General features: G+C 40.5%; 1 protein-coding gene across 2 annotated transcripts in view; it reads left to right on the forward strand.

Annotated features, from left to right (window-relative positions):
- GRM1 (glutamate metabotropic receptor 1) overlaps positions 1–10,847 on the forward strand; it is a 291,902-nt gene extending 281,055 nt beyond the window's left edge. The window contains exon 10 of one of the 2 annotated variants that reach the window (XM_032794554.2): positions 7,137–7,223. Coding sequence is in view for 1 of the 2 variants with exons in the window: in XM_032794533.2 (XP_032650424.1) it covers positions 7,137–7,992 (856 nt within the window). In the remaining variant the exon portion in view is untranslated. Of the gene's footprint in view, positions 1–7,136 lie in introns of both variants that reach the window. The other variant, XM_032794533.2, reaches the window with a different exon arrangement.
- Positions 10,848–11,586: the final 739 nt, after the last annotated feature.

Consider the following 11,586-nt stretch of genomic DNA (forward strand, 5'->3'; position numbering starts at 1 on the left):
GTGTCATTATTCCACCACCACTGAGATCACAGATGTTAGAACAGCTACATTCCGGTCACTGTGGAATAGTGAGCATGAAGGAAATTGCATGAAGCTATTTTTGGTGGCCTGTATTGGACAGTGCTATTGAAGAGCAGGCAAAAGCTTATATGTCATATCAGGGTGTGAGGAATGCACCCCAGTGGGCGCCCCTACACCCATGGGACTGGCCTGAAAACCCGTGGCAATGTATTCACATTGACTTCGCTGACCCCCTTGAAGGAAGCATGTTCTTGATGGCAGTAGATGCCCATTCTAAATGGCCAGAAGTCTCTATAATGCAGTCCACTACTGCAGAGAGTACTATCCAAAAACTACGGGGATTTTTTAGTCGTTTTGGTCTGCCAGAACAACTTGTGAGCGACAACGGATCGCAGTTCATCTCTCAGGAGTTTCAAAATTTTATGAAGGCAAATGGGATACACCACATCACATCAGCACCATATCATCCATCCACCAATGGATTAGCTGAAAGATTTGTGCAGACAATGAAACACGCTTTGAAATCAGCAAGGGGACATCACTCCGTTCAAAAGTGTCTGGATACCTTCTTACTTTCCTACAGAAACACACCTCATGCTACGACCCAGGCATCCCCGGCCTTTCTAATGATGGGACAACAGCTGCACACTTGCTTTGATCTGCTGAAACCTTCTGAACCCCGACAAACTGTGCAACATCAGCAGCAATATCAAGTCATCAGACGGGCACCCAGAGCAAAAGACCGAACCTTTAGCCCGGGACAGCCCGTTTTGGCTCGGAATTATGCTTCCAGAGCTAAATGGGTCCCTGCCACGATCATCACTCAAACAGGACCTGTTTCCTACACAGTCCAGACTGCAGAGAATCTTACCTGGGGGCAACATGTAGATCAGCTGTTGCCAGGTTATGCCAGTCCTCAGGACACATCTGCAGTTGAGTGGTCTGACTTCACCTCTTCTGGTGAGACACCGAATCACGAATCACCTGTTTCTGACTGTTCTCCTCCATTATTGCCGGCGGCTGAGATACCCCTTTGCCCAGCATGAGCTGATACCACCTCCTCGCCTGTTCGTGCTGCGGACCCCAAGCCCATGGTACTTTCGGGTGCAAAAACACCAGGAGTTGGCCGTAATCCACCTAGAGACAGAAGGCCTCCTCATCAGCTTGATCTTTAGCTAGGGCAAACCCACGGTTATGGGGCAAAATAATCCCCCAGGGTTTAGCCGGGAATGGAGGCAGTCTACCCTGCTTCTCTAGTCTAGTGTGTGTTTTATTTAGGGGATGTTCTTATTGGGGGGGAGGAATATGTTGTGTATTTGGTTGTCATGGTTTTTGTTCCCATGGCAACTGAGTTAGATTATTAGGGGATAGCCTAGATAGCCTAGCCTGTTTTGGCCGGTTAGATGAGCTCTGTGTGTGTGTAAATAAATGGTAGTTTTGTTAGCTGTCTGCTGTCTGGCCTCAAGTGATTTCTTCCTAAACCAACTGCCTCCAAGGATATAACAGAGAGTAAACTGAAGTGAGTGAACAAGTAGTTATTACATATTTTAGTGATGGAGTTGCAAGTTAATTTGATTATCATATGATTGTTGGTTTGGTTTCTTTTACTGTATATTGGAGGCATAGTGGAGGGCAGAAGCAGGAGTTTAGTGAAGATCTGGATTTGAGGCAAGCAGGCAAAAATGTGACAGGGAGTTGTCGGAGAAAAACTTATTTCTTACTTTCTCTACTTCCACAGAGGAAAATTAATGGAGTGGGAAGAAGCGGTAGATGAAGATGGAGCTAGGGAGTTCCTGGCAGTGCCAATTTTTACCTGTCATGTAATATTCAAGATCTTGGGCATAGAAAGGCTAAAGGGGTGGTTTGAGGATTGAATCAAAGATGGGAAGAGACACACCAGAGGTTAGGAATGAGGGAGTAGAGGATGATAATGAAGTCTACTTAGCATGAGAGACAGCAGAGTCGAGAAACAAGAACATGAACCGTGCTGGAGGAAATCTGTGTGGGAATGAGAGAGAGCAACAAAATCAATGGAATTACTCCTGCTTAAAGTTAGGTATATGTTTGAGTGATTTGCTGAATTGGGGTTTAAAGTGCATTGCTGTTAGATGTTGTTTCCACATAATGTTCCCTCTTCTGTGCCCAAGATCTTGTATTTGAACTTTCAGAAAGCCTTTGACTAGGTCCCTTACCACAGGCTCTTGAGTAAGCAGTCATGGAATAAATGGGAAATTCCTTTCATGGATCGGTAACTGCTTAAAAGATAGCAAACAAGAGTTGGAATAAATGGTCAGTTTTCACAGAGGAGAGAGGTAAGTAGGTGTGTATTGGGACCAGTGCTGTTCAACACGTTAATAAAAGATCTGGAAAAAAGGGTGAACAGTGAAGTGGCAAAATTTCCACTTAAGATAAGTACAAAAATACTTAAGATAGTTAAGTCCAAAGCTGACTATGCAGAATTATAAAGTGATCTCGCAAAACTGGGTAACTGACCAACAAAATGGCAATGAAATTCAATGCTGATAAATGCAAAGTCATGCACAGTGGAAAATAAACCGTATAAATACAAAATGATGGGTTAATTTAGCTACGACGACTCAGGAAAAAGATCTTGGAGACATCGTGGATAGTTCTCTGAAAACATCTGCTTAATGTGCACCAGCGGTCAAAAACACTAACCCAATGTTAGGAACCATTAGGAAAAGGATAGAAAATAAGGTAGAAAATATCATAATGCCACTATATAATGGGAATAAGGAAGTGTTATTTACTCCTTCACATAACACAAGAACCAGTGGTCACCCGATGAAATTATTCGGCAGCAGGCGTAAAACAAATTTAAGGAAGTATTTCTCCACACAACACACAGTCAATCTTTTGGCACTTGTTGCCAGTGAATGTTGTAAAAGCCAAAAATATAACTAGGTTCAGAAAAGAATTAGATAAGTTCCTGGAGGACCGGTCCATCAGTGGCTATTATCATGGAAACAGCCCCATGCTCTAGAGGCTCGGGCTGGATGACAGAGGATGGATCATTTGATAACTGCTCGGTTCTGTTCACTCCCTCTGAAGCATCTGACCCCAGCCACTGTCAGAAGACTGGATAGTGGGCTAGTTGGACCATTCCTCTGACCTAGTATGGCTATTCTTACGTTCCTGATAAGTCTCCCCCAGCATAATTTTGCTATCCCCTGGTGCTCACATCCACTGTGATTTTTCCTCTTTATAATACACATCTTATCACAAACACCACATTTAATTCCCAGAACAGCCCTATCATGAGGGAGCATTATACTTTTATCAGTTATGTGTATTTTATTTACACAAATTGTTCTCTTAACTTGATGCAGTGTCTCAAAAATAATCATTCCTTAGAGTATCATGCAGAATGCAATGCCAACATGTTGTAGAGAATTGCATCAAACTCAGTGGCAGACCAAATGTTTTTTCTAAGGGAAATGTTTTTATAAAACTTTGTATATTAAAATGTTACTTCTGTGGATATAAAATCTTCTGCCTCTAACATTTTCAGTTATTTGACTTGCTTATGTTTACAGCATTTTAAAAACAAAATATAACACAGTTCATATTGATCATAACTATGACAGTCTGCAGAATATTTTTTAAATCTCATCTTTTCATCATTTACTATAAAGCTTGTATTCTTCAGCACTGGGAAATTTGCACTTTTTTTTTCAAGACAAAACTCTGGGTCCAATCCTATCCATACTTTGGATGTATGAACATTGTGACTGGCTCCTGTGGGCCAAACCAAACCCTTGTCTCCAATACCCACCCCTGGGCTCTAGATCTGAATTTTGCAGCACAGACCTATCTCAAATTTTTTCTCCAAGAAAACAGAAAATGGCATGTCACTTTGTCAATTTCTCCTTCCCATACCCCAAATGTACAGGATTGTATTCTGCACCATTTTCCTACCATTTCCACAGAGCTGCATTTTGCCACTGTAGTTTTCACAAACTTTGAGCAGTGATATCTTGTTATATGAAAAAACAGTGTTGGGGAGGAATCTGTGCAGGAGAGAAACAAAACATGCAGGATAATTTTTCTGGAGCAAGGACTAGTAGGAAAAACCTACACACAAGTGTCAAGATCACTCTTGTGGAGCTATGCTGACAGGAACAGCCACATGAGGTCAGGAGGCAGTACAGAGGTACAGGGCTTCCATGTGAATTGCCTTGGACTTCCACTGAAATCACAGGGTTTGGACCCCTGCTTATTCCTCTAGAGAGCAAACCTTTCCTCCTGAGATAAGAACTTAAAAGTAGCGCTGTCGGGGAGAATCTTAGTTTTTCTCTTCTCCTGGGCCTCCCTGCAGAAATGGTTGATCTATCTGCAGTAACTATTTCTATTGGTTTTGCCAGCAATGAGAATATCTATGCTTGGTTCTGTGTGCTATAGCTGCTGAGGTACTGTTCCCCTCCAGGCACTGCTTCCAGGGATGGCGGAGGAAGATAGGAAAGCACAGTTCTTTGGTTCATTGCATTTTGGTTCCTCTTCTGAGGATAAGAACACAGGTCAGGTCCTCAAGTTTTCATTGTCACCAAAAGCCCCATTTAGAATGCTTTGACAGAGTCCAAACAGCACAGTTCCCTTAAAGTGATCCAAGCCTCAGGCCTCCATCCAGATACCTAAGTCAAATATGATGATGATTCCTGAAAATCTTATTTCATCATATAAAAGAAAAGGTTCTGCCAATCCCAAAGGATCAGACGCAATACCTCTCGAGTTATTGAATATTCCAGATCTTACCCAAATACACCTTACAGCCAATTCTTATTAACTAAACTAAAATTTATTAAAAAACAAACGAGAGAATGGTTAAAAGCTCAATATACATACAGATATGAGTTCAATTCACTGAGGTTCAGTTTCATAGCAGAGATGGTGAGTTCTGTAGTTGCAGAGTTCTGTCAGAAATAGTTCATAGATTATAGTCCAAAATCATTGCAGGGTGTTCCAGTTTAGGACTGAGATCTCAGTCCTTTTGCTGAAGCTTCCCCTGTATGAAGCCTCAAGCAGAACTGAGATGACAGAATCAGGACCCAAGGATCTTTTACACAATTTCATGTCCTCGTTGACAAGTTGAGAGTTCCTCCAGGAACAAAAGGTAATTAGGATAACTTTGAAGGAGGTCCATCACTGGTACTTAGCTATAGAATTAACCTCAGGCAATTTGCTTGTTCCTCCACTGTTCACAGTACATTTTAAAAAGAGATGAATACCGAGATAATCCATGTTTAAAATTCATTTAAATGCTAGAATGTTTTTTTGATCTCTGAACTATCAGAATACAGCATAGACAGGGACTGTTGATTGACCATGCTCAAACATATGTAAATACAAACATTATCCCTCCACATGTCTTTTGAGGATTTTTATTTTGCAGGATATTTAACCCTTTCTGGCTAGGCATCGTGAGCTGCTAGTTCCTGCACTTTCAAGAACCAACCATCTTAAATGCTAGCTCTTTCTTCCCTGCTTGAAAATCATCCCTGGGTTGAGTTAAATCCACTCTACACTGAAAATACGGAGGCATACTCTGCAGTGACAAACAAGTCAACAAACTGTGAACAGCTTTCTACAGTTTTTTATTTTTGCCTGTTGTCCCACTGTCTGGAATGGTTCGTGACAGTGAGTGCCTACCTCAGAGTATACTGTCAGAACAGGGCAGACACCCCAAATTGGTGGTGCGTTCTATAATTGGATTTCACCAACCCAGCATCAAATGTGAACTCCTAGATTACTAAATCAGTCCTACCATGGAGTACAGCCAGTCCTTTTGGGCTTTCCAGTCTATCTTGGCACCCAGGCAAGCTGGACTTAGTGATAAATGGTCACTTACACCAAAAATCACAAAATACTCAGGTTGCTCCCAGTCCCAAAAGACCAGTCACTTGCCCCAGATCAATTTGATCTGTAGATCTCGCACCACAGACAACACAGGTAGTAAATCCTATAGTAAACTAACTAAGAATTATTGACTAGGAAAAAGAAATGAGAGAGTTATTTACAGATTAAAGCAGGTAACATATATGGACAAATGAGTTCAGTCTAAGGCAGTGGTGAGCAACCTGCAGCCCACAATCAGATTACCCTGATGGGCTGCATGCAGTCTATGGGCTGCAGGTTGCCCATCACTAGTCTAGGGTTGCAAAAGTGGAGTGAGATGTTGTAATCTGCCAGCATTGAATGCCTTTTCAGGGCTTACCCCAGGTCAGTCCTGGGGATCTCTGCTTTTCTGGTTCTTTGTTCCAGCCCTTGTAAGAGTCCAAACAGCAAAGAGATGAAAAATCTTCCTGTTAGCTATTTTTATTTCCTTTTTCTGGCATTCAAATCAATGGGATGAGGCCTGCTGCATATACTTCTCCATGGGTAGATGGGGCAAATAACAAAGCTTTTGTCCTATGATGTCCCACTTAATTTTGATAGGACTCCTGATTGGGTGGAGAGAGCCACTCTTCCTGTCTGAGTTCACAAATCATAAAAGTGGAGCAGAGTGTTGGATTTCCCTCTAGGAAGGCCCTCAGATCCTTTAATATCTGGGACTTTTAATGTATGTCTACATTTGGGAGGAGGAGAGGGGTTGGCTAACAGGACAGAAAGAGTTATTAGCAGTACCTTCTGCTACCAATATTTTAAATGCCAAGGGCTAAGACTGCGGTTTGTTTGTCTTCCATCAGTTTGGAAATCTTTCATGTAAACAGCAGTCAGCATTAATTAGAGCTCTGCCTATTATTTTTCCCTGTAAGATACAGCACGCAAACTTAGATGTAAACCAAAATACCTGCCATGTCTAAAATTTGGGTAACCTTTCCAGTGCCCTCAGTGTCAAGTTTTTTGTTTTGGCTGCAGGGTCAGTAGCTGGCAGGGAATAATTGGATTCAGATGCAAATTTTGATAATTGCTGCTTTTAAGATAAATCATGGTTTCTCTTCGTAGTATTTCTCTGTGCCTGGTTCTGAGATTATCTGACTAGCAGGGGAACCAATTAATGAGGCAAAGCAGCCAAGTATTCCTCTAGGCTTGTTTGTTATGCTGTACATGTGTGCATATTTTAAATGCAAATAAACCCATCTTTATTTTATTCATAGTTCTAATGGAAAGTCTGTGTCATGGTCTGAACCAGGTGGAAGACATGTTCCCAAGGGACAACACATGTGGCACAGACTCTCAATGCATGTAACGAGCAAGGAGACGGGATCCAATCAGACAGCAGTAATCAAGCCCCTCGCTAAAAGTTACCATGGCCAAGGCAAGAGCCTGACTTTTTCAGACATCAGCAGTAAGACTCTCTACAATGTGGTGGAGGAAGAAGAGAGCGAGCCAGTGCGCTTCAGCCAGCCCAGCAGCCCTTCCATGGTGGTGCACAGGTGGGTGACAGCCACACCCCCACTTCAGGCAATGGCAGAGGAGACCAACCTGTTCTTACCTGAACAGCCCCCCAAGAGTCTGGTGCTGCAGCAGAGATCTATTGTGGAGCAGCTGCAAGGCGTGGTCAACAAGTTTGCCACCAGCATTCCTGACTTCAACTCTGTGATCCCCATGCCCAGTGCAGGGAATGGAGTGAGGGTCCTCTACCAGCCTCCACTGCCGCAACAGCAGGTGCTTCCTCTCCAGATGGCCATTTTTAGTGAAGAGTCGGTCTCACCGCCGGCCGACGAGGTGGAAAGCGAGAAGTTTAAGCTCATTCAAGGATATGTGTATGAGAGGCCGGAGACCACAGAGGAGGAGGAAGAGGAGGAGGAGGAAGAGGAGCAGGTGACTAACAAACTGACTCTGGAAGATTCACCAGCACTGACGCCTCCATCTCCTTTCAGAGATTCGGTGGCTTCTGGCAGCTCGGTGCCCAGCTCCCCAGTGTCAGAGTCAGTGCTCTGCACCCCGCCAAACGTGACCTACGCTTCAGTCATCCTGAGGGATTATAAACAGAGCTCCTCCACCCTGTAGAATGAGAATTACATCAAGATGTGAACAAGGAGGATTTTGGCTGCTTTCAACTAGAAATTGCTGGGGGGAAGGGAGGGAAGAACCAAGACGTGTGGGTGGGGAAACTTGAGAAAGCAGAATGTGACATTATATGTGATGGGACAAAAACTGTATCCTGCACTAAAAATGATCTATTTGAGGGCTTAAATTATTTAGCTGTTAAAAAAAATAATAAAAGAGTTGTACTTTGAGAAGACAATAGGAAATTCTGACAAAGCACAAACCCAATAAACAACTTCTATAGCAAAAAAATGAGTAAACATAAAAATCACTCACACTCACACACACTCTTGGTAATGCTTGGAAATGACTCTGGATAAATGCAACCATGGATAAGTCATTAACGCATCTCATGGCTGTAATTCTTTATCTGGTGAAGAAGCAGCAGACGCAAGAGGTGGAGGCGGCAGGGTGTGGCAGGAACAAGGGAAGAGATCTCTGTTTGAGAGTTCATATTTCTTCTGGTTTAGTAGGTGAGATGAAGTGCAAATGCAAGTCACTGTAGTGTGTCTGTTGGGGAAAAGCAAAGATAACATGCTGACATATGATTTTAAAAGAGTTTTGTCAGAACAATCAGTTGCTCACATTAGATTTTTTTTAACTTGTGCTGATTTTGAAACGGGGCCAGGATAATCACAACATTTTTTGTGAAGATTCAAGAAGTCTGGTTAAAAGAGCCTTTGTTGTAGTACTTGTAATGTTCTGAGTACTAAGAAGAACTGCCCTTTTGTATAAGATTGCAAGCCATGTGGCTAAACTGTTACATTACATTTATGGTAGCAAAATATTTACCAAGTAACCTTTCATAATACAATATGTTTGCCATGTGATTACATTGTTTTTTGTGTTACTATAGGAACAGATACATCAAAAATAACTGTAAACTTATAGCAACAATTACTACTTCAAACAAAAAGGCAATTCTTTATCGTGAGTCATAAAATCCATTGTAGAAGCAAGAGAATGAGTGTATGGTTGTGTGTGTGTGTATAGTATGTGTGAAATGTAATGTCTAATAACTGCCACTGGAAGATTGTCTTACAAATATACATGGATATTTTTATGTTCCAATCATGTTTTATAGCATTGTTACAAATATACTATAGATCTTTGAAGGTTTGTATGCTGTGCTAACACATTTTTCATATATAAGTTAAGACGGTTGTTACCCTTATAATAGATGCTTTATTTTGCAGATATTTTATTATGTGGAAATATGCTATTGATAACTAGTGCTTTGAGAGCTTATTACTTTAAATATTTGCAACAACTGTGGTTAACTAAAATAAAAAGTCTGTTTTAGAAATCTTGCATATGCCAGTATTAAAACTATAAAGGCAAGACTGGAAAAAGTATTTAGATCATTTCTAATTATTTCAGATAGTTACAAATAAAATCATATTGAGACAAGAACTTTCATCAGTGCTTAATATGTACACAAAGATCCAGATCTATTCAGAGTTGTCCTTTACCTCTCAGCCTCTTCTACTTACACGTCTTATTCCAAGTGTCTGTGTTTTTTGCCTGTATGGTTTCCCTTTCTGCTCTTTTCATTTTTAATGGTCATTTCTATGCTTCTCTGTTTCTGTCCTTTTTCACATCCTCTTCTCTCCACAGTTCACACATTTGCCAGAGATGGGCCTAAACCAAAACCCTGCCCCAGACATTCTTAAAATGTTCTGGGGTTCAAAATCCAGATCAAACTCTTGTGGCTTGAGTGCATCAATTCAATGAACTGTGGTTGGTTTGGTTGGCTTGATTTGGTTCGTTCATCGGCTGGTTTTTGTTTTTTATGTATTAGATATTGTGTTATATAGGCCACTCATATGGAGCAAATCCTCAGCTGCTGTAAATTGTCATAGCTTGATTGACTTCAGCTGAGGATCTGTTCCATAATTTCTACACTTCATTTTCTCTTGATATTTGTGAAGTGTTCTTTTCATGCCAGCATAATTACATAATTGCTTTTTGTCATAGGTCCTGTATGTTTCTGCCAGAATTATTCTGAATTCCTCATATTTATACTTGATTTTTCCCCTTTTATTTCATTTTAGTCTAAAAATGCCTGTTGCCAGTAATCAATTCTTCTATTAACGTGTTTATTTTTTTATCTAATTATATAGCAGCAGCATTAAAATAATTGGCTGGTGCCCCAAATCAGATCCAATATTTAATCCTTACTCTTTTCTTTTTATGGTATTCCTTTCAATATGACTTGTTGCCAATTACTATTATCATCTTGATGTGAAAAGCATGAATTGACTTTGCCCAAAGAAACCACTACATCTTTGTTGAAAAATTGAGGTCTCTGGTCAAACCTAAAGATGTCATTGGGTTTGTTGGTTGGTTTTTGTTGGCTCAGTTTTGTTTTGTTTTGTTTTAAACTGTAGCTAGATTAAAGAAATAAGAACAAATGCAATGATATTTCTCTTGAGAAGCATACTAGCAAAGGATTCTATATTCTCATACCTACTATTAGTATAAGATGTTTTGTGTTGCTACCGATAGCAACAGGGCTAGTACTTTGAAGACATGAGTTAGATAAGACATAATGATTGATAGATATATAGATATGTATGCCTATGGCAAATTTTAGGTTGTCTGACCTAGCTGATTTGCACACATTAAGCACTGACTTTACTACTGTTTAATCATAATATCATGAGTAGGAGTTTTCTTGAAATTCAGTATAGTAGGTCTGTTTGTAATTGTTAAAACTGTAAACATACACATACATAAAGTGTATCTAAAGGGCAAGAACCCACCTTCGTGTATGTGGCTGTACAAGTTATTAAGCTTCCTGTAAAAGTTATTTCTTTTGGCCTGTCAAATGCTAGATTCAAATGGCCTTTTTGTCAAAATGATCTTGATGATGCTGTATAATAAATATTTTCTATTTATTATTTTAAAAGATTCTTAATATTTGTTTCATGGGATAAATTGAAAATTTTTGAACATACATGTCCAGAAAAAAATCTGAGCTTTTAATTGGTATATTACAGTAACAAGTTTTTGTGTCAGAGAGACTAGAATGCCTTATGCATACAGGTATTGATTAAGCTATGTTTAAAAAAGAAAGCTATTCTGCTTACTGGTGAAGAACAGGAGCATCGGGTCTTGGGTTGTAAGTTGTAGAGAATATTTAACTGGGAATGGGTAGGCATCTCTGCCACCCCATGGGATCAGTCCAGAAAATTGTTAATGTGAATTTTCATGGGTCTCAGGTGCTTGCATATGCCAATTCTTTCACTCCCGAAGGAACCTATTCAGAGTAAAGGCTTGTCACAGAAGTCATAAAAACGGTCTCCATTGCTTTGAGCTATGAGCACCAACTTATATCAAACACCTTACTGCTTCCTGTCCTGCAATGCTTAATGTTAAGATCAGCAAACTTCTTGACTCTGCCAGTGACTCACATGGCTCTTTAGTGAGTCACTTAACACATTAGTTTGGGATTGATAAGTGAGTCACTTAAGCACATTGGGAAAATGGGAGCATGATAAGCAGAGTGGTGTGAATAATGGATTTTTGGTTTCCTGGCAATTCCAACAAACT

This window comes from Chelonoidis abingdonii, chromosome 3 (assembly GCF_003597395.2).
Source record: "Chelonoidis abingdonii isolate Lonesome George chromosome 3, CheloAbing_2.0, whole genome shotgun sequence".
Classification (NCBI taxonomy): Eukaryota; Metazoa; Chordata; order Testudines; family Testudinidae; genus Chelonoidis; species Chelonoidis abingdonii.